The 24,734-nt window shown below is 37.9% G+C and overlaps 1 protein-coding gene across 2 annotated transcripts in view; it reads left to right on the forward strand.

Annotated features, from left to right (window-relative positions):
• Phex (phosphate regulating endopeptidase X-linked) overlaps window positions 1-24,734 on the forward strand; it is a 248,666-nt gene that overhangs the window by 145,680 nt on the left and 78,252 nt on the right. For both annotated transcript variants that reach the window (XM_039099503.2, NM_013004.2), the window contains 2 exons: window positions 2,811-2,888; window positions 13,913-14,016. In XM_039099503.2, the coding sequence (XP_038955431.1) occupies window positions 2,811-2,888; window positions 13,913-14,016 (182 nt within the window). The remainder of the gene's footprint in view (window positions 1-2,810; window positions 2,889-13,912; window positions 14,017-24,734) is intronic.

Raw genomic sequence — 24,734 nt, forward strand, 5'->3', positions numbered from 1 at the left:
ACATTTCCTCTTCTTTTTTTAAAGATATATTTATTTTATGTATATGAGTATAGTGGTGCTGTCTTCAGACACATCAGAAAAGGCCATTGGATCCTGAGTTGAAGGAAAGATGCTTGGCTTTTATGATCCTGCCATAGTCATTGGCTAAGAGTTGCTTGTATGGAGGGAGAGGTCAGAATGACAGAAGACAGATCAACAGCTCACAACAAGCTGTGGTTATATGTAGCCCTTCAGAGTCTCTGGTGCTGGCAATTAGAAAAGACAGGGTTGTAGAAATAGCTGGAAAGCAAGACCAGAATAACAGTAATGTCAAGATGGAAGGGAAAATGTTTGCAGGGTCCAACCCTTAGACAAAGATCTAAGACAACTAATGTCTGCTGGAAGGAGAATTAGCCTCTCCAAGTGATAAACCCCCTTACTGCTTGTCCAATGAGGCATGGTCAGCCTTTAAACCACTAAAAATGGACATGTCTGGATTCTCTCCCCCAATCTCTCTCTCTCTCTCTCTCTCTCTCTCTCTCTCTCTCTCCCTCTCTCCCTCCCTCCTCCCCCCCGTCTGTGTGTGTGTGTGTGTGTGTGTATATGTAGCAATAATGATCAAAATGAGGTTATCAACGTGAGAGTGTGGGAAGTATGAGAAGATGGAGGGAGTTCAAGGGAAGGCCTCAGGGAAGGGCTGGAGTGAAGAAAGGGGGGGAGGAAAATGATATAATTCTACTTCAGTTAACAATAGTTATAAAGAAAAGAATCTGGGGAGGGGTATCTACATCCAAGTAATAAAAGGTATTCCAGGGAATGTGGGTAGAGCCCAGACAATGTAATTACAACACTGTTGAAGGTTGCTTATTTTATTTTTTAATTTTATTTATTGAAATCCAAAATCTGGGGACATGGGGAAAGAGGGTTTCACATGGAGCTACAAATCTGCTGTAGAGCAAGGGTTGGGAAACTCTTCCAAAGGTCCAGATAAAATATTTGAGACTTTGTGGGTCCAGAGTTTTTCTTTCAGTGACTCAGCTCAGAAGTTGTAGCACAGAGGCAGTTATAGATGCTAGGTAAATGAACGAGTGTGGCTGTGTTCCAGCATAATTTTATTTGTGAAAACAAGTAGAATAGGAGAGCTGAATTGGTCCTGGAGCCACAGTTTGCCAATCGTTGCTCTAGACTGGCACTCACACTGATTTTTCCTTTATCTATTCCCTGCATGCTGCAAAACAAAGAAGGTAATCATTAGTACCTCTGTCTATCAAGTGGATGACTATGAGGAGAGGAGATGCATCTTGAATTATTTCAGACCCCCTGCCTTTGATCTTTCTGGTGTTCTGGCCATCACTCACAGAGCTGTATGGATAATTATCTTGCGGCATGACTCATCTCTTTTCACTCCCCTTGGAAATATTTAACCCTCACTTATCTGAATAACAATAACAACAACAACAACAACAACAACAACAACAACAACACAGCACCTGTTTAGCAAGGTACTGGGGAGCTTTTGTAAATAATCATGAATTTCCTATATACCAGTCTTTCATACTAATTTATTTAAATTGCGGGATAACTTTTTACATATTCATGAAGCACACCAGGATGTTTTGACTAGGTATGCATGTAGAATGGCTAATTGAAATCAATGGACATATACATTACTTTACATGTTAAACACTTCGGTGGTGAAAACATTAAAAATCTGAATAGTCAACTGACCATGTGGGTCAATGTGGACTTGGGGTTTGTCTATAAACATGAACTTTTGAGATTTGCAGCAGGCCCCAAGTCATCTACAGTCTGCTTTATCGCATTCCTTTCAGTCTTTAAGCAGTACTTGTCTTTCTATTTCTAATTTATTTCCATTTCCACAATGACTTCTGACTTTATAAGTCTTTTGTGCTTGAATGTTATCCCACTGTGTGTATGTATGTTTGTGTATACTACACTTTATCCATATTCATCAATCACTAGGTCATTTCTATTTCTTGGCTGTTGCACATAGTGCTGCAATGAACACAGGAGTGCAAATGGCTCTTTGATGTACTGATTTCATTTTCTTTGTGTACCTATTATCTATGGCTCTAACCAGTAGAGGAATTGCTGGATCTCACAGTAATTTTTGTTTTAGTCTTTTGAGCAGTCAATTTTCCATGGTGGCTGCATCCACAATATGAAGGTAAGTGTCCTTTAGTTCTCCAGATCCCCACCAACTCTTCTTTATAATAGCCAGCTTACCATGTGCCAGATAATATTTTCTTTTGGTTTTAGTTTGCATTTCCCCAGTAATTAGTGATGTTAAAATATTCCCTTTAACACACCGGCTGCACATGTATGTATGAGAAACAGTTTTTCAAGTTCTTTAAAAAGCTTGTTTTTTGCTGTTGAGACATTTAGATTTTTTAAAATGGATTTCAGACATTCACGTTTATCAGCTATGCTTGCAGTCTGTTAGTGTCTGTTCATTATTTCCATTTCAGATTCTCCTTGCCCTCTGCTCTGTACTTTTGAAACGGTAACTATTCTCTCAGATGTGTGTTTTCCCCATGAGAAAATAGTCCCTCTTTCAGATTTTAATAGCAGTGCTATCCATTTCCATTAAAATCTTTATCTTTATAAAAGTTACTTGCTGCAGCCACTCCATTTGTAGCACATTGAATACAGGTAGTAAATCTTTCTGTTTGTCCTTTACAGTGCCTTGCATATAGAAGACATTCATTCAATGGACTTTTCAGATGAAGACTGAAGTCCTATAGCCAATGATTATTAATGATTTAAGTGAAGAAACTCTGACATCATATTTCTCATTTTTCTTTTTATAGGCAAGAGCTGTTTTGGCAAAAGTTGGCTATCCAGAGTTTATAATGAATGATACTTATGTTAATGAAGACCTCAAGGCAGTAAGTGCTAAATTTACTGTATTTATTTTTTTGGCAGGTTTTACTGGCCTTATGCCTATTAACTAACCCAAATCCAAGCAATTAAATCTGGTGGTGCCAGAAAGTACCAACTTTTGATTAATTCCTTGGCTATATAGGAACTCGAGTTTGCCAGGCCTATTTCAAGATTTAGTGCAGATTCCAAATACAGGAAGTGTCAAAAAGCTGAGTGGACATCGTAAAGCAAATGGAAATAATTCACCAAATTGAGTATTTTACAGTTAGCGGACATGTTCTAATGGTGAATGCATCATGTTTGTTGTTAATTTTTTTATTTTTCATTCATATTAAATGGACAGACATAAATCTGCCTGCTGAGAGTTAACTTCATTAAACTTTATGACTGTTTTGGCAAATTAAGTGCATATATGTCTGACTCTATAGTTTATTATGCATTGGGCGGTATATTGGCAGTAAGTTAGTGATGAGGAATGGTAATAATTCTTTTTTATTCTGGTGTTCTGCGATAATATTTTTAATTATAACCCTTTATAATCACAACTACTCCTGCTATTTCCTTTCCCATAAATAGTTCTGAAGACATTTTTTCCTTCTTTACAGAAAAGCCATCCCTGCTTTCAAAATTCACTGAACTTTTAAAAAATAGTATTTTATGTGTATAGGGAGTTTGTATGCATGTATTTCAGTGCACTGCATGTTTGCCTGGCACCACAGAGGCCAGAAGAGGGTATTGTGTCTCCTAGAACTGGAGTTACAGATGGTTATCAGCTGCCTAATGTGTGCGCTGGGAATCAAACCCAGGTTGTGAGGAAGAACAGCCAGTGCTCTGAACCACCAAGCCATCTCTCCACCCCCAGAATTGTATGTTCTTTAAAATGTAGCCTTTAAATACTTTTAATAACTATGACACATAGGTCTAGCTCTTTGCTAAAATTATGGTTTCATATGTGGCCTATCTGTAGACAGTCCTAGCTTTGTGGGTGACTATTAGAATTTTATAAGACTTTTTACACAAGAGATAAAACTTGAATTTAATGCTTTATACATTTCAGTCATGAAGGTGTTAATTTTGTTGATTAAATTGAGCACTATTTTTACTCTCGTTTTTCCATGTTCCGAGGAGCAATTTCCTGCTTCTGATCAGGATTGATATTAACTTAACCCTCAGGTAGAAATAGTATTTACCATATCTCAGGATCAGTCTGGAAGATTGTCGCCTTACATTCTGCTTTTATCATTAGATGCCAGTGGTTAAAGCACCATTAAAGGAACAAATAGTTTATACCATTTATTGCATATTAAAAACAGGAGTTGGTGTGGAAATTATAAAAATATATCTTTCTAATATACAAATATTTGTAGAACTTTTTAAAAAGCTCAGTGAATTGAAGGTTATAGAACACACTGAAACAGTCTGATGCAATATTTTCTTTTTTGTGTTCATGCTCCTAAATTATTTTCTAGGTAGGAAAAACATTGTATCTCCATGGGGTAGGAAAGAACTTTCTCCATTTGGCTTCAATTATGACTTCCCTAAACTTCATATATAGATCTGGAAGAAAGCAGCTAAATTTTCTAGCATCTTAATTCTCAGGTAGCTTATCTTTTACACTGTTTTGATGATTCTGAACATTTTATTACTATGACAATTAAATGTTGAAACTTAGCACACTGACTACATGATATTGTTATCCATGTGTTCATTGACCCTCTGAAGTCAGGGAATTGATGAACTTCTTGTAGAGAAGGATGGAAAGAGTCAAATAAGTTCGATATTCTTTTCAGTGCCACACAGAGTGTCAGATCAGGGCTGGATTCTGGGAACAGGAAGCACTGGCTGCAATCTGAATAGGGGGAATCTTAAGGATATCTGATCAGGAAGCTGTGCTGACAGAATAAAGGAGTCAATTTTGAAGACTTGGAGGGGGCATTTACCAGACAGAGTTGGTGGGAAGGAAAGAAACGGAAGGGAGAGAATACTAGAGGTTTACAGCATGTTTTCTGGAGTAGTGGCCTTAGGTTTGAATTCTGCCTTTTACACTTCCTATTTATTTGATCTGGTGTAGATTCATGTTCTCCTTGGCTATTTTTATGTATGCATTTTAAAAATGATATCTTTTATTATTTAACATAGTTTTTAAGTTTACATATATTTTAATCATATGTTTGCTCTCCTCCAAGTCATTCCAGATCTTCTCCCCAACTTTAAGTTCTTTAACAAAACCCAGAACCCAATACAACACCCCCCAAAAACAAAAACAAAAACAAAAACAAAAACAAAAAAAACCAAAATAAAATATCACTTGAAAGGAAAGGAAGAAAGAAACAAGCAAAACCCATTAAACTGTAATCAAATAAAAGCACATAAAAATGTGGAATCCATTATATGTTGGTCTACTACTCCTGGGCATGAATCCTGTCCTGGAGTGGTTGACATACTCAGGTCCACTCCATTGGAGAAATCTGATTTTCCCTCTCTTAGAGAGGTATAAATGACAGTTCAGTTGTTAAGCAGTACTCTAGTAGTATGCAGGTTTTTTCTATCTATCTATCTATCTATCTATCTATCTATCTATCTATCTATCTATCTATCTATCTGTCTGTCTGTCTGTCTGTCTGTCTGTCTGTCTGTCTGTCTGTCTGTCTGTCTGTCTTTATTCCTCCATTTAATAAGATCAAACAAAAACTATCACATTGGAGTTGAATAAGACAAGCAGAAGGAAAAGAACCCTAGAGAAGGTATAAGAAATTAGAGAATTCTTGAAGAAATTCAGGAATCCCATAAAAAACACTGAAATTATAGTACATATGACCTGGTGCTGAGCCATGCTGACCCTGTGCATGCTGCTTTAGTCTTTAAATTCATATAGGCTTTGCTCATGTTGATTTAGAGGGCCTTGTTGTTTTGTTCTCCATCCCTTCTCTCTCCTCTATCCTTTCTACCTCCTCTTTCATGAGGTTCCATAAGCTCTGAGGGGAGGGGTTTGTGAAGAAGAGATTGTATGAATTTAAAAGCATCTATGTGACCCAATGTGTGTCATATAGTAGGTTCCCTATAAAAGATAATCTCATGGGGGCTGGCAGGTGGCTCAGTGTTCAAGATCACTGGTGCTCTGTCAGAGGATTGGGTTCCATGAGTCAAATGCTTACAAAAACCTGTACTTCTAGCTCCAGGGTGTCTCTGGCACCCTCTTCTGGCTTTCTCTGACATGAACACACACATACAAACATACATACATACATACATACATACATACATACAAGTAGACCAAACACCTGTATATATAACATTTTTAAAAGGAAGTCCTGTGGGTCAAAATGAGAACTTTTGTGATTGAGAATAGCATCTGTAGGCTACATAGTACTCTAGAAGGAGATCCAGGAGACTTACCTAGATGATTATGTGACATTGGTAAGTATTCCAAGTATGGATATGGGAAGGTAGTGGTTATGAGCATGAACCTAGGAATCAAATGCTTAAAATTCTCAGGCTTTCATTTACTACCTGTGGGACTTGACACAGATTATGTGTCTTCTCTGTGCCTCAATTTCATCATCTGCAAAATGAATGCTAGTAATCGCTCCTATACAGGACTGTTATAAGGATGAAATAAAATATTCAGAGCCTGCACAGGCACATAAACACGAACATGAGCATTAGCTATGACATCTTCAATTTGCAGTTACGATAGTGGTAGGTTTTTTTTTTTGTTCATTTGTTTTTGGTCTGGAAAAGTCAAAGTCATCATGAATTAATGCATGCAGTATCCAGGTCCCTCAAATTGATTTAAAAGGCTATATAGATGGAACTGGCCCAAGCCTTAATCCAATCAGGCAGCATTCAGAGCTTGCTTGTTGATCAGGTTTTCTTGGCAGTCTGCTGCTGTCCAAATTGAGAGTCCCAGATTTAAGGCTTCACCGAACACTGTATCTTTTGTGAAAAGAAAGCAGATATCAAACAGTATACACTTTTCCAGGGTCTCAATTGCAGCCATCAGCTACCAAGATTTTAAAGCACTTTTGTAAAGAAATTTGCATCTGACTCATTGCCAAAACAAATTGAAATTATATCCAAGCATTTCTGCCAGTTGAAAAAGCCAGTGGTGAACAAAATCAAAATACATTTGTGTTTAGAAACTGATAGAGAAAAATGAATTAGCCCAACAAGAAAAGAGTTTAAGGGATGATGCAATTGTAAATCATGCCACTGAGGTTAATCGAAAAATGACTGAAATATCCTGCATACACAGTAGGACTGTGTTTTCAGTTTTAATAAACATGTAGATAAGGATTATTAGAGAGCCTGTGAACAATTCATGCTAGTACAAACTCTGAACATAAGGAGCTGTTAGAAATGAAAAGCAGCTTGCTCAATATGACCCAGGTGAAGAAGATAGGATTCATCAGGCACACATAAAAAAGGAAAGAGGAGAGCGATTAGGAGACGGATCAGAGGGAGGTCAGGGAGAAAGGGTTCAAATTGTAGTTGAGCTCATGTGAAGATAAGAAGAAATGAAAAGAGTTGAGAGGCAAATGAAAAAGAATCAGAGAATATCATTTCCCCTCTGAGAATGACAAGGCAAATTGAGACACCGTGCCATTCGTTTGTGAACAACAACAGTTTTTCTGCAGTCTTTGTTAAGAGCAAGGAGAAATGATCTACCCTTCGTTTGAAATGACATCAGTATGAAGAAGGGAAGTGTCAATCAGTGTTCAAATTAGTCTTATTAGTATATATTCTATTTCACTGATGCTTAATGGAAGTAGACTGAAAAGTGAGTTTTTACCAGTTTTAAAAGAGAAAAAAAAAACTTACACTGGGTATTTCAATCAGAGGAAATAGGTTGGAAGGTGGGGGAGAAAGGGAAGTTGAGGTAAGCCAGACATTAGTAACTCAAGATTTTTCTCTCTTCTAGCCAAAGTCTGTCTCTGTCTCTGTTTGTCTTTGTGTGTGTGTGTGTGAATAATAGCGTCACTGAAACACTGTGATGATTTTTGGGTAAAATACTCCATTAAAATATTATGGTAATTATTCATCCTTTGGTTAAAAAAAAAAGAATGTTGTTCTTAGCTATCTGAAGTAACTCATAGTTACCATGGCATTGTAGAGCTAAGAATAGGCACAGAACATGGAATGCCTTGGTACCTTCAGTCTTCTAACCAGGTCTCTTCATCTCTCACACAGTAGCTTTCATCTGCAGTACTTTACTGGCAAGAGCAGATAAAGTGCTGCTCTCCCAACCTACCATACAGGCAGGACATGTGTTGAGGACTTTATGGTGTATTGGCTGAGACTCTTGGTCATCACTACATGCCTACTTATGGGAAATTTCTATGTTATATTATATATGTAGACGGTTAAACATTTTGAAACACATCCCTGTTTGTATACATATATGTTTATACCCGTGTGTGTGTGTGTGTATGTGTGTGGGTGGGGGGGAAGAGACAGAGAGAGACAGAGACACAGAGAAATAGAGAGACAGAGACAGATGCGTCTCATTCACTTCACATGAGCACATCTATCTTTTATTTTCATCCATTATTTAAAGAAGGGAAATATAAATTTGAAATATAGACTCAATTAATATTCAAAAATGTCTTCGGGTTCATAAAGTCATACAGATACTTGACATATTTCTGAGCATCCTTAAGTAGATTTGAGTAAATGGGAGATCTCTGCTTCTGTTGGCATAGGCAGTGTCTTATAAACATAGCCTTACTTTTCTACCAAACAAACAAACAAGAACAAAACAAAAACCTAAAAATCCATGAACATATTTTCTTGTTCTCCTTGTATTGCAGGTCCTTCACCTAAGTTGAGTAGTGGAGAAGAGGGAAATGATAACTTTATTCTTCTATTTAACTGGTGGGAATTGGTACTTTGCATCTAGGGTAGCATCTCCAAGAAGGGGAATCTTGGATCCATTTTAACAATCTGGATAACGGTTCCAACATAGTGCCACAAGAATCCCAACTAGTTCCACAAAGGTCATTCAGTTGAAAGACCAAAATGGAATTGATTGAAAGTCATTATCAACTTGACCTTGATTTTCTTTAGTAACTGAAAGGACAAGAGGCCTTTGACCCAATTTGTCCCTTGTAGAGCTTTAACACTTTTAGAATGTTTGTGAGCATTCACTTTTGCTTCTGCCTGTACAACAAAGAAAACTTTCTCAAAGGTTGCTGGACTTCCAAGTTTTTCTCACCAATATGCTGTATGAGAAAATTTAAATTATCAAAGTATCAGAGGGTAGAGCATTTTAGAGGCAGAGGAAAGGAACAAAAGCCACCTACAATATTTGTACTTCAATATAATTCTGTTAGAGTCCATTATTATTTTCTGTTTCTCTATAGCTGTCATTTGTGTTAACACACAGTTTATGCTTTTCCTTTACAGTTAACATTTTGTGTTGTCACTGTCTCCATAGACCTTTGCTTATATTCTTTTAACAGATCTACTATATCACACCAAGAAAGATGCCCACTCCCTTCTTCCATATAAGAACCAATTGATTCTTACCTTTTCTTTTGTTGTTCTCTCTCTTTGTTGAATCACTGAGTTTTCCTATTTGAACCAAAAAGAATAACACTAAATTAGGAGCCAAATAGTTTAGAATGTGTAGCTTATCTGGTTCTACACTCTCTAGTTTCTGCCTATCAGATACCACAAATGATGGTCTGCTCTCTACACTTCACCACCACCACCACCACCACCACCACCACCACCACCACCACCACCACCACCACCAAAAAACCAAGTTGTGTTCTTGTGAATGGTGTAACACCATTAATTGTGGTAGTTCAATTAAGCCAGTTTAAGAATTTATAAATATTTTCAGCTTAGTAAATAAAACAATACAAAAGTATTATTTGGAAGGTAGACAAACTAAGCTTTCAAGTCCCAATCCTCCTATCTCAGCCTGCCAAGTGCTGTGATTACAGGTACATGGCACTACATGCCTAGGAAGTTTGGGAATGGTTCTCTCTCTAAAGCCTCTGAACCAACTTAAATGTTAGTTTTTGGTTTTATAGATGTAACAGGAATGTAGTGAAGTTAGCAAACTCAGTAAAAAATGGACTCCAGGGGCTGGAGAGATGGCTCAGAGGTTAAGAACTCTGGTTGTTCCACCAAAGGAACTGGGTTCAATTCCCAACACCCACATGACAGCTCACAACTGTCTGTAATTCCAGTTCCAGGGGTTCTGATAACCTCTGTGTGCACCACCAGGCAGAAGTACATAAGAATGAATAAATCATTTAAAAACATTAAAAAATGACTTCACTGATATGACAAAATTAATAATGTGTATGAAAGGATAATCTGAACTCAAGAACATATCTGAATTTTCTATTAGTTATAATCATATTCCGAAGGTCCTGGACATATCCTTTAGCTCTATGGCCCAGAGATGTCTTAGGATTGCTAATTAATATGGCTTCCTAAAACATGCTTTCTGTTTTTATTTTAGGCTAAGAGAAATTCTCTATCTTAAAATAGAATCAATACTAATATTTCTTTCAATTATGAAACATTTTAGTATTATCATATGTAAAATAGGTTAAGGGTTTATATTAAACAAATATTATCAAACTAATTTTATACATGCATTTTCATATGTATTATTATTTAAATAAAAACAATAATAATTATTATTATTAAGAAATGATGGTTGCATTATGTTGCTCTGGATATCCTCAAAGTTCTAGGCTTGAGTAATCCTCCTGCTTTAGCATCTTAGGCACCTAGATGACAGGTGTATTTCACTGCCTGGCATACACATAAATGTTCAATGAATAAAGTAGGTACATTTTAAGTTCTATATATCATGATTTCTGATTTAAACTCTTTTCCCCATTTTTATCTTCTTCAAAATATAAACACTGTCTTAAATTTAATCTTATTGGCATAACCTTTTGATTCATAAATGGTGCACAAACAATAATGTAATATTGTTTTCCATGTTATACACTTGATATTAGACAAAAGACTGAGAAGTGTTTTAATATACATTTCAATACAATGTTTCAATCATAATATAATATATTTGATCTTCCCAACTCCTCCTACAACTTCTCCACGTCCTGATGCTTTTTCATGAAAACATTTTCTCATACATATGACTTACATTATTAACCTTGTTTTTGAGAATATTTAAAGTTCATGCACATAGGACATTCATCTAAACTTCTGTACTGCTTTCTATTATGCAACCATGTTGTACTTCATTTATCAGCCCTGTCTCTCCAGTCTAAGTAGTTTTAAGAAGGGACATTTTGGAGTCACTTTCTTAAATATTTTGGTCAAGCAAAATGGCACTGTTGCCAGGAATCCATATTTTCATTTCCTTCATTCTCAGTGTGTATTCAGCTGTTTTATCCCTGGCTTAATATTTTTGCCTTGTCTTTTGGGAAGATTGACATGACTCATTGTGATGGTGTGTATATGCTTGACCCAGGGAGTGGCACTATTAGGAGGTGAGACCTTGTTGGAGTAAGGATGTCACTATGGGTGTGGGCTTGAAGACCATTTATCCTAGCTCCCTGGAAGTGAGTATTCTGCTTGCAGCCTTCAGATGAAGGTGTTGAACTCTCAGCTCCTCCTGTACCATGCCTACCTGGATGCTGCCATGCCACCTTGATGATAATGGGCTGAACTTCTCAATCAGTAAGACAGCCCCAATTAAATGTTGTTCTTTGTAAGAGGTTCCTTGGACTTGGTGTCTGCTCACAGAAGTAAAACCTATCTGAGACACTTAACAAAAAGTTTCTTCTGAGACATAATATCTATTCTATGTTTGGGATCAGATAAATGTGAGATAGACCTTGGCTAACAACCAGGTTATCTACTAAGGCTTTAACCATCATATTGTTTATAATGCAATGTCTGTGGGTTTCAACCATTTTCACTGGCTGTATTTAGTTCCTTTTTACTTTAAAAAGAACTACAGCATTGGCTCAGCAGTTCAGAGTATTTGCTGTTCTTGAAGAGGACCTGGGTTTGGTTCTTAGCACCTACACTAGGTGGGTAACATCCACCTGGAACTCCAGTTCCAAGAGATCTGAGGCCCTCTATTGCCTCTGTGGGGCATGCATGAATATGGTGTACACATATATCTACATGCTAAGGTACGCATACATATACATACAAAGTAATATAAATTGTGGTTTAAAGTTATCAAAAAAGCCATAGCTAGTAAGATATTGTTTTTGAGTTTTAGACTCAGTAAGGTTTTTTTTTTTAAATTGAGTAGCTTACGATGTTTTCTTTTTCAGCCTTTAAAAGAATGGGAGTTGTATGCAGGGCAGTGGCAGCACATGCCTTTAATCTCAGCATTCAGGAGGGAGAGGCAGGCAAATCTCTAGGACAGCCAGAGCTACACAGAGATACCCTGTCTTGAAAAACCACCCACCCACCCACCCACCCAACTAACCAAAACTAAATAAAAAAGAATGGTGCATAATCAGCATTCTGTCAATTTAAAAATAAGATTCTCATTATATAACACCCCCCCATATACCTATGGGAAACATTTATTGAATTTAGTATGTTATAAAGATAAGAATAAATGAAGTTGGAAGGAAGATGGGAAATCTGTCAAAGTGGTTGAGGGAGCTGAAGGGAGGGAGTAGGAGATGGATATGACCAGGGCACATTATATACCTGTATAAAAATTTCAATAAAAAATTAAAAAATCACATTTGCACATAGTATTCTTTTCCTGAAATCCAGCCTTTTTGTAGCTTTCTTGGCACTGCACAGTGGGTGTTCATTAGAAGGGCAAGGTAAAAGTAAAAAGATCTAGAGAGCAGAATGTTAAGAGTTTGGGAAGACAAATATGACATACTTTCTCTTATTTGTGGGAAGGAAAAATATAGCAGGAGAAGTGGGAGATAACATAGAGTAGGAAAAGGACCAGTAGGAATAGGAAAGAAATAAGTGTAGACAGATAATAGGGTGAGAAAATATGATCAAGCCTTGTATACATGTAAGATAGTGTCAGTGAATCCTACTCTCTTGTGCAATTATTATAGCCAAATAGAGTGAGCACTTTTAGAAAGGAATTTATTCCTGGTTGCTTACTTACTCACATAGACTTTTCTTATTAATGGCAGTTACATATCTATTCCACTTTTAAATTTATTATGCCAATAAGAGATTTTAGAAGCAATGCTTTCAAGATCACTACAAACTATTGCTTTTACCATATTACAAATACCAATATAATACATGTGTGAAGCAGTGCTAGTTTTGGATGGAAATGCAGTAGAATTGAAAGTGTTTGTTACTCTTATTCCAGGGGAAAAAAACCTAACTAAATATAAACTATTATCTTAGTATACAACACTGTTGTGACTCCTCATTTCCCCTTAGTCCCATGCAGTCTATAATCTGTGACTTGTCTCTGTAATTTTGCTTTTTGGTAATCAGATCCTATATTAGTGTTAATAGATAAATCTTGTTAATAATTACATTATTTAGGTGACTCTATTGCACTTAGGGTGGAAAATAGGTTTGTGAATTAATTTCATTTTCTCCTTTATAAACAAATGCCAATTACAGTAAATTAGATTTTAACTTTTGACTAAATTGTCAACTATAAGCTAAATAAGATTTCAGCTGAATACTCTGAATGTGATTAGAAGGATCTTATGTGACAAATAAATTTAGAAAGGATCAAGAACTCATGAGCCAAGAAATTTCAGATCTAAGATATGTTTGGCAAAGTTTAAAGTGGATTTTTCAATTATAAAGTAAATGGAACACATCGTAAATAACCGAAGCTTTTCTTGTTTTCTTCCCTGTGATCCAGAAATGACCATATTGATTTTTGAGCTTTTTTATGTTAAAAGAAAATCACTGAGATTAAATTTCATGGCTTTGTGAATCTTGAGTTATTGCTGAGTGATGTTGTGAGGGCCATAGCTTCTCTTCTGGCTGCTCCTTGGTGGGCTGGAGTCTATTTTTAAAACCATCTCTTATCTGCATTTAGAACAATAATGATGTGGTTTGTTTTATGCAGATCAAATTTTCAGAATCGGACTACTTTGGCAACGTACTGCAAACCCGCAAGTATTTAGCACAGTCTGATTTCTTCTGGCTAAGAAAAGCTGTTCCCAAAACAGAGTGAGTATTTTTAAAAAGTGAAATAGATAAATACATTGGTGGGAAGTGGAATCTCTTTAGATTAAACTCTGTAATTCGACTCAACTCAGGGTAGCCAGCTTGCCAGTTATTTTGTTGTAGCAAAATTTGTGCCGTGGATTGCCAGCTCTCTTTTCTGATATTATGTGGTACAGATCTTCCATCTATTACAGACCTCCAAGTCTTAGCATCAACATATATCGGAAGAATGAGCATTAGGATGCAAGTGTTGAAGCTACTTCTAGCTGTGGTTATAAATACATATAGAGATAATATTTCTATATACATTTCTCTACATTTTCATACTCAGGTAGAAAGACTTGAAGATGTTTAAGAATGAATACTTTAGCACTAAGTGTGAGTAGATATGTAGAAGAATTTGTATAATTAAGAAGCAACGAGAACAATGATTCCATCCTGTGTGTCACAACCATTTGGGGGGTGTCAAATGACCTTTTCACAGGGACCACATATCAGTTATCCTGCATATCATATATTTGCATTATGATTCATAACAGTAGCAAAACTATAGTTATGAAGTTGCAGTGAAATAATTTTATGGCTTGGGGTCACCACATCCCGGGGAACCGTATTGAAGGGTTGAAACATTAGGGAGGTTGAGAACCACTGAAGTATAAGGTATTTACTGAAGTAGTCCACATCGAAGAACTGAAAGCTGTATCATTTTGAACCAGTAGTCATTACGGTTTATTTATCTTTTTCCTATCTGCTCTAGGAAATTGTCCTACACATAGGAAAGTATCCTTAATATTTATAAGCCCATGCCCATTAAGCCACTGTATTTTCCCTTAGGAAAGAAAATCTTGGTGTTCATCTTAGTAATGCTGTTGATGATGATAGCGGCTAATATTTTTTATCTACAATATGTGGTGCTTTTCAATTTATGTGTGTCTTTGCATGATGCATCCATATGTATGTGTTTCTGGGGGGTGTTTGTGACTGAATATTCTCAAGAAAGCCGGAGGAGGACATTAAATACTTTCTTCTACCATTACTGACCTTATTTTGGGGACATGTCCTTCATTGAACTTGCCACTAATTTTATATCAGCTAGGCTGGCTAGTCAATAAACTTCTGGGATCCACCTGCCTCCTCCTCAATGGTAGATTCCTGGCATGAGTAGTCATGCTTGGCTTTCATGTAGGTGCTAGGAACCTGGATTCAGGTCATTCATCTTTAAGAACAAGTGCTTTTTCCATTGCCCATCTACCCAGTCTGTGCTTTACAATTCTTAATTTTCTCATAATGTCTATTCTTGGAGGTGTACATACTATGTCCCCATTTCACAAAGCTTTTGCTATGATCACTTTTTCAATGCTTTAAAAATCTTCTTACATCAGATCATTTCTATTTTTGTGCTTTCAACTACAGCATTTCTTTTTCTATATTTGTATTTTTTTACATTTTTAATTGGGTATTTTATTTATTTACATTTCAAATGTTATATCCCCTTTCCTGGTTTAACCCCCCCCCAGAACACCTACATCCCATTCCCCACCCCCTGCTTCTATGAGGGTGCTCCCTTACCCATCCACTCACTCCCTCCCACCTCCCTGTCCTGACATTCCTGTACACTGGGACATCGAGCCTTCACATGACCAAGGGCCTCTCCTCCCACTGATGCCCAACAACACGATCCTCTGATACTTATGTGGCTGGAACTAGAGGTCCATCCCTGTGTACTCTTGCGATGGTGGTTCAGTCCCTGGGAGCTCTGGGGAGTTTGGTTGATATTGTAGTTCTTCTTTTTTTTTTTTTTTTTTTTTTGTTCTTTTTTTCGGAGCTGGGGACCGAACCCAGGGCCTTGCGCTTCCTAGGTAAGCGCTCTACCACTGAGCTAAATCCCCAGCCCCGATATTGTAGTTCTTATGGATGGTTTTGTTCAATTCCTTTACCTGTTTGATTGTGTTTTCCTGTAGTTCTTTAAGGGATTTTTGTGTGTCCTCTTTAAGCGCTTCTATCTGTTTACCTGTGTTGTCCTGTATTTCTTTAAGGGAGTTATTTATGTCTTTTTTTTTCTTTTTTTTTTCGAGCTGGGGACGGAACTCAGGGCCTTGCGCTTGCTAGGCAAGCGCTCTACCACTGAGCTAAATCCCCAACCCCTATTTATGTCTTTCTTAAAGTCCTTTAATATCATCATGAGTTGTGATTTTAAATCAAAATCTTGCTTTTCCAGTGTGTTGGGGTATCCAGGGCTTGCTTTGGTGGGAAAACTGGGCTCTGATGATGCCAAGTGGTCTTCGTTTCTGTTGCTTAAGTTCCTGCATTTGCCTTTCGCCATCAGGCTGTCTCTGGTGTTAACTTGTCTTGCTGTCCCTGACAGTGGCTTGACTCTCCTATAAGCCTGTGTGTCAGCACTCCTTGGAGATCTACTCTTTCCCTGAGGGATCTGGGTACTGAGAGCTGTGGCACAGGGTTAGCTCTAGGCACAGGAGGAAACCAGAAGAATCCTGTCCCAAACTGCTCCTGGGTTCCTGTGTCCTGAGGGGTTCAAGAAGGTCCCTCTGAGCAGAAGTGGTGGTTTTACCTCTGCTCTCAGGTACGTCAGTGCTCCTGGAGACTGGCATTCAGCTTTGAGCACTGGCAGAGACCAGAAGGACCCTGTCCCTTAGTGCTCCTATGTTCCTTTGCCCAGAGGGCTCTAGGCAGGTTCCTCTTGGGCCAAGAATGTGAGCCGAAGTGGAGGTCTCCCCTGAGCTCTCATGATTGTCTACACTTCTGACAGTTCAGCTCTCTCTCCCACGGGATTTGGGTACAAAGAACTGTGGGACTAGGTCAGCTCCGGGTGCAGGCAGAAACTGGAAGGATCCTGTCCAAGACTGCTCCTGGGTTCCTGTGTCCTGAGGGGTCCAAGCAGATCCCTCTGAGCAGAGGGAGTGGTCTCACCTGTATTCTCAGGTGTGTCAGCACTCCTGGGAGACAAGCTTCTCATTTCCATGACTTTGGTTGGAAGTTTATATGATATATTGGTCTCTTTGTTGCAATTCTTTTCAGCACACCCCATGTTCTTCTGGATTCTAGAAACGCTAGACCCTTGTGTCTTCCCTTAAACCATGAATATCACCATTCCTCTTTGAGGCTTTTATGTGCACAGTCTTGACTCTATCAAACTGTTATGGAACACATATGTACAATCATTTTGTAAGTTATTAGCTTTAAGGAATAGCAGATCAAAGATTAATCAGTCTTGGGTATATTCCTGATTTTACTCAAAAGTAAGAACAAATGAAAAAATAAACAGATGGTTTTACAACTTCTTGCTAATGACAGATAATAATCTGTAGCCATCTGCTCCACTGTCCTTGCTTTTCTGCTCTTATCATGTTATTTCTCAGCCTGTCTATTCCATTCCATTCTCAGTCTAAATTATTCATAGGCATTCTAGATTTAGGTCTGTAAAATCTGATGACTCAAAGCAGATGACTTCAGCAAAGGATATTCAATATCTCTATGACCATGTTCATGTAGTAGGATAGTCATAGAGCTATGTAAGTGATCCTTCCCTTTTAAGTCTTATTCATAACAGTTCAAACTTTAAAAAAATACAATATCAATATATTATTTCTAAATATAATCTGTTCAGTCTATATTTACTTACAAATATGTTTTCAGGGCTTACCATTTGGTATTGAGTAACCAACTGATATGCTCTTCCCTGGAAAAGACTATTTCTGCCACAGTCAGCATTTTTTAGTTGTGTATAGTTATTTGTGTAGGATTGAGGCCTCATGGTCTTTCCTCTATTGGCGTGCTTCTTGTTGCCCTTGTTTGAGTCATGTTTAGGAAGTCATGTTGGGGAGACTTTAGCTTCTGATATATTAGGAGGTAAAGTCTCACGGCAAACTCTGATTACCAGGCTCTCATAATCTTTCTGCTTTCTCTTTTGCAGTGTTCCCTGAGTCTCAAGTGAAAGAAATGTTTCATAGTCCATTGTGCTTGGGCTGCATAACTCTACATTTTGACTGGTTGTAATTTTCTGTAGTGCTCTCCAACATTTGCAAAGAGAAGTTTCCTTGATGAGGAAGAGGTGGATGTATGATGCAAATTGATTCTGATATTTCTCTATTTATTTTTTCCTTCAGCTGACCTGCCTATTGGAGAAAATGGGATGTTGAAATCACCTACTATTAATGGATTGATGTTAATCTGTTTCTTTAATTCCAGTAGTAGATACTTTTAATTGAAATTGGGTGCCCCTGAATTTGGTGCATATATATTTAGGATAATAATGTTTTCTTGATTAACTGTTCCCTTGGTTAGAATGAGCTGTCCCTTTTTATATCCCCTGATTAGTTTTCATTTGAAGTCTTTTTTGCTTCCTGGTTCCAGTTGATTGTTGTACTTTTATCCACCCTTTTACTTGAGGGAAGTGCCTGTCTTTAAAGCTGAGGTATGTTTCTTTAGACAGCAGGTAGGTAGATTTTCTCTATTCAGTCAGTCTCCATCTTTTAATTGTAATACTAAGGCCATTGTTAAAGTTATTTATTAAAACATTCATGTTAACTGCAGTCATCATGTTGTTGATGTTCTTTGTGTTCTCAGTGGAACTTTGTATTTTAACAGTTGTGGTCTTTTATTTCCTTACATAGTATCTTTGCTAAACATGGTCCTCTCTTCAGCCTAAAATACCGTTTTCTGTATTTTTTTTTCAGGCTTTGTTTACTGGATATAATTTTTGAGGATTTTTATCCTGGAATGTTCTTCTAAGGCTGTTATATCCTGGAATCTTTTTCTCTCTTTCAGTTCTGGTGGGTAGTTTTGCTGGACACATTAGTCTAGGCTGCTGTCATCATCTTTTAGGACTTGGGATGCATTTCCACAGGCTCTTCCTCTGGCTTCCAAATTTCCATTGGAAAACCAACTGTTATTTTACTGATGTTTCCATCAGATGTGACTTTTTCCTCTCACAGCTTTGTTTGGTTTTGTGTATTTAGTATTTTAACTGTGCTATGCCATGGGTATTTCCTTTTCAGGCCCTATTTGATTTCTGTGTTTCTTATATCTTTATGGGTGTGTCTTGTCTTAGTCTGAGGAAGTCTTCTGTGATTTTGCTGAAGTCTGTTCTATGCCAGTGACTTGGGAATCTTCTCTCTTACCTATGTTTATATGTATGTTCTTGTGTTTAAAATATTTTTCATATTCCTTGTGTGTTTCATTTAGATATTCTACTCTTTGCTTGAGTCTTGATACTCTATACTTCATTCATTCTACTTGTGAGACTTCCATTAAGTTTCCTAGATGCATTACTGAGTTTTTCAGTCCCATCATCATCTCATTTTGAATCCTCTTCGTGTTTCTATTGCCTTATTGAATTCCAGTCTCAAGTTCTAGATTGTCTTCATCATTTTCATCACTCTGTGTTTTCTTGGGCATCACCCAGTTGTTTATTCTCCTTAAAATTTTTATCCCTAATTACCTTGGGCTGTTTCTTTATGTTTTCTTTCAATTCCTTAGATTCTTTGATGAAGTTTACAGTTCTTTCAACTCTGTGTCCCAGAATTCATCTAGGTAATTCTAAACAGAAAGCATTTCTATAGGACTGGCATCATTTATTGAGAAGATATTGGCTTTAATATTGTTGGCATTTTTGCAATTTTATATATATATATATATATATATATATATATATATATATGCGCAAACCTGTTTGTTACTTCTGGGTCTGTTACAGATTGATCATATTGACGTAGAAGAGAGGATGTTGTGGGTGGTTTGCATCTAGATATTGGAAATGGCCTGGGCGGAATCATGTTAGGTAGACCAAAGGTATTGGTCTAGTATGCAAGATGTATGTCCTGGTTCAAGTCTTAATTGTTGGGGTAGATCTGTTTGGATTAAAAGGTTTACTGTGGTATGGATCTTAGTACATGCTACGGTATTCACTATAGGTTGGGAGGACAGGTCAGAAGGGTCCTGGCTGAAGCTTAGACATCATTTTTGGTGCAGGCACTTGAAGCCAGGTGGGTTGGGGAGCATGCATGGATGGGGAAGGTCAGAGTGACCTGCCAGATTAAACCCTGTAGAAAGATGTGGGATATTTGGATGTGGTACAGAAGTGATCTGTGGGTGATGGTACATAGGGTAAGTCCTGTAGGAAGTCTAGAGGTTGGGTACTGCATAGGCACTGGATATGGGACCTGGACTAGATCTGGCTGACTGGGGAGAAGGCATGGATAGAAAGTGGAAGTAAGACTCAAAGGGGTACACCCTACGGAAGGATATGGAAGAGCTAGTGGGTGAAGAGGTTGAATGTTATGCAGAAGGGATCTCTAGTTCAAACTTGAAAAACTTTTCTCTCTCTCTCTCTCTCTCTCTCTCTCTCTCTCTCGCGCGCGCGCGCGCGCGCGCGTGCGCGTGCGCGTGCGTGTGCGTGTGTGTGTGTGTGTGTGTGTTAGATGCTTTCACAGATATGTGCAGGTATACTGTATGTATGGAGTCTTCTTCTGTACCTCCTCCCTCTTATTTTGTGAGACAGAGTATTTTATTGTGCCTAGGGCTCACTAATGCAGCTAGAAGAGCTAGACACCATGACCTGGTATCTTATCTCTCCCACCACTGGGATTATAGGGATGTGTCACCACACCTGGTTTTCACACGGGCCCTGAAGATTCAAACTTAAATACTCATACTCGCTAAGAAACTATGTCACCAACTAAGCCACCTCTGTTATTGGTGCTACCAGGTTAATTATTCAATGTGAAAATGTTATTTATTTGGTCATGTAGAATGTCTAGGTTGCCAGTGGGAAAATTACCAAATGGACCATTTTCAACATTATCTTTTAATATTGATCGACTGTCATATTCTGATGGTATTAGTTATTCTTAACATTTTATTCATGCCTTGGAAAAATTCTAGGTGACATTAATTTGTATAGTTCTCTCCTTTACTTTGTTAGTGGAACACGAATATAAGGTATTGCTCTATATTCATGAGGCATTGGTAATGGGACATATGGAAGAAACCAAAATGTGAGGAAGCTTAAGTGCCTTATACAAAATGGTACAGTCTTTGCACTTAATCTATATACACCTACCTGTATAGGTTCAATCATCTTTATTTATAAAACCTAATTGTCTAGTTATTTTTCTATTGCTGTCCTAAAACACTATGACTGATAGTCATACTTCCTACTTATAGAAGGAATGATTTATTTTGGACTTATGGTTACATAGGGATAAGAGTCCACTGTGACAGGGTAGCCAGACAGCAAGAAGCAGGTATGTTGGATAAAGCAGAAACTGAGAGTTCACATCGTTTTTGGGGGGTGCGGTGGGGAGGAAAGAGTTTATTTAGCTTAAACTTCCACATTGCTGTTCATCACCAACACATATTTTTTATTTTTTTTAATTTGATATATTTTCTTTCTTTTTTTAAAATTAACTTGAGTATTTCTTTCTTTTTCTTTTTTTTTACTATTAACTTGAGTATTTCTTATTTAAATTTCGAGTGTTATTCCCTTTCCCGGTTTCCGGGCAAACATCCCCCTAATCCTTCACCCTCCCCTTCCTTATGGGTGTTCCCCTCCCCATCCTCCCCCCATTGCCTCCCTCCCCCCAATAATCTAGTTCACTGGGGGTTCAGTCTTAGCAGGACCCAGGGCTTCCCCTTCCACTGGTGCTCTTACTAGGATATTCATTGCTTCCTATGAGGTCAGAGTCCAGGGTCAGTCCATGTATAGTCTTTAGGTAGTGGCTTAGTCCCTGGAAGCTCTGGTTGCTTGGCATTGTTGTTCATAAGGGGTCACGAGCCCCTTCGAGCTCTTCCAGTTCTTTCTCTGATTCCTTCAATGGGGGTCCTATTCTCAGTTCAGTGGTTTGCTGCTGGCATTCGCCTCTGTATTTGCTGTATTCTGGCTGTGTCTCTCAGGAGCGATCTACATCCGGCTCCTGTTGGCCTGCACTTCTTTGCTTCATCCATCTTGTCTAATTGGATGGCTGTATATGTATGGGCCACATGTGGGGCAGGCTCTGAATGGGTGTTCCTTCTGTGTCTGTTTTAATCTTTGCCTCTCTATTCCCTGCCAAGTGTATTCTTGTTCCCCTTTTAAAGAAGGAGCGAAGCATTCACATTTTGATCATCCGTCTTGAGTTTCATTTGTTCTAGGCATCTAGGGTAATTCAAGCATTTGGGCTAATAGCCACTTATCAATGAGTGCATACCATGTGTGTTTTTCTGTGATTGGGTTACCTCACTCAGGATGATATTTTCCAGTTCCAACCATTTGTCTACGAATTTCATAAAGTCATTGTTTTTGATAGCTGAGTAATATTCCATTGTGTAGATGTACCACATTTTCTGTATCCATTCCTCTGTTGAAGGGCATCTGGGTTCTTTCCACCTTCTGGCTATTGTAAATAAGGCTTCTATGAACATAGTGGAGCACGTGTCTTTTTTATATGTTGGGGCATCTTATGGGTATATGCCCAAGAGAGGTATAGCTGGATCCTCAGGCAGTTCAATGTCCAATTTTCTGAGCAACCTCCAGACTGATTTCCAGAATGGTTTTACCAGTCTGCAATCCCACCAACAATGGAGGAGTGTTCCTCTTTCTCCACATCCTCGCCAGCATTTGCTGTCACCTGAGTTTTGATCTTAGCCATTCTCACTGCTGTGAGGTGAAATCTCAGGGTTGTTTTGATTTGCATTTCCCTTATGACTAAAGATGTTAAACATTTCTTTAGGTGTTTCTCAGCCATTTGGCATTCCTCAGCTGTGAATTCTTTGTTTAGCTCTGAACCCCATTTTCTAATAGGGTTATTTGTCTCCCTGCGGTCTAACTTCTTGAGTTCTTTGTATATTTTGGATATAAGGCCTCTATCTGTTGTAGGATTGGTAAAGATCTTTTCCCAATCTGTTGGTTGCCGTTTTGTCCTAACCACAGTGTCCTTTGCCTTACAGAAGCTTTGCAGTTTTATGAGATCCCATTTGTCGATTCATGATCTTAGAGCATAAGCCACTGGTGTTTTGTTCAGGAAATTTTTTCCAGTGCCCATGTGTTCGAGATGCTGCCCTAGTTTTTCTTCTATTAGTTTGAGTGTATCTGGTTTGATGTGGAGGTAAGCTTGGACTTGGACTTAAGCTTTGTACAGGGTGATAAGCATGGATCGATCTGCATTCTTCTACATGTTGACCTCCAGTTGAACCAGCACCATTTGCTGAAAATGCTATCTTTTTTGCATTTGATGGTTTTGGCTCCTTTGTCAAAAATCAAGTGCCCATAGGTGTGTGGGTTCATTTCTGTGTCTTCAATTCTGTTCCATTGGTCTATCTGTCTGTTTCTGTACCAATACCATGCAGTTTTTATCACTATTGCTCTGTAATACATGCTTGAGTTCAGGGATAGTGATTCCCCCTGAAGTCCTTTTATTGTTGAGGATAGTTTTAGCTATCCTGGGTTTTTTGTCTTCAATTCTGTTCCATTGGTCTATCTGTCTGTCTCTGTACAAATACCATGCAGTTTTTATCACTATTGCTCTGTAATACTGCTTGAGTTCAGGGATAGTGATTCCCCCTGAAGTCCTTTTATTATTGAGGATATTTTTAGCTATCCTGGGTTTTTTGTTACTCCAGATGAATTTGCAAATTGTTCTGACTAATTCTTTGAAGAATTGGATTTGTATTTTGATGGGGATTGCATTGAATCTGTAGATCGCTTTTGGTAAAATGGCCATTTTTACTATGTTAATCCTGCCAATCCATGAGCTTGGGAAATCTTTCCATCTTCTGAGGTCTTCTTCAATTTCTTTCTCCAGAGGCTTGGACTTCTTATTGTACAGATCTTTTACTTGCTTGGTTAAAGTCACACCGAGGTACTTTATATTATTTGGGTCTATTATGAAGGGTGTCGTTTCCCTAATTTCTTTCTCGGCTTGTTTCTCTTTTGTGTAGAGGAAGGCTACTGATTTATTTGAGTTAATTTTATACCCAGCCACTTTGCTGAAGTTGTTTATCAGCTTTAGTAGTTCTCTGGTGGAACTTTTGGGATCACTTAAATATACTATCATCTACAAGTAGTGATATTTTGACTTCTTCTTTTCCAATCTGTATCCCCTTGACCTCCTTTTGTTGTCTGATTGCTCTGGCTAGAACTTCAAAAACTATATTGAATAAGTAGGGAGAGAGTGGGCAGCCTTGTCTAGTCCCTGATTTTAGTGGATGCTTCAAGTTTCTCTCCATTTAGTTTAATGTTAGCAACTGGTTTGCTGTATATGGCTTTTACTATGTTTAGGTATGGGCCTTGAATTCCTATTCTTTCCAGGACTTTTATCATGAAGGGGTGTTGAATTTTGTCAAATGCTTTCTTAGCGTCTAATGAAATGATCATGTGGTTTTGTTCTTTCAGTTTGTTTATATAATGGATCACGTTGATGGTTTTACGTATATTAAACCATCCCTGCATGCATGGGATGAAGCCTACTTGGTCATGGTGGATGATTGTTTTGATGTGCTCTTGGATTCGGTTTGCCAGAATTTTATTGAGTATTTTTGCATCGATATTCATAAGGGAAATTGGTCTGAAGTTCTCTTTCTTTGTTGTGTCTTTGTGTGGTTTAGGTATAAGAGTAATTGTGGCTTCATAGAAGGAATTCGGTAGTGCTCCATCTGTTTCAATTTTGTGGAATAGTTTGGATAATATTGGTACGAGGTCTTCTATGAAGGTCTGATAGAATTCTGCA

This window comes from Rattus norvegicus, chromosome X (genome assembly GCF_036323735.1).
Source record: "Rattus norvegicus strain BN/NHsdMcwi chromosome X, GRCr8, whole genome shotgun sequence".
In the NCBI taxonomy this organism is placed as follows: domain Eukaryota; kingdom Metazoa; phylum Chordata; class Mammalia; order Rodentia; family Muridae; genus Rattus; species Rattus norvegicus.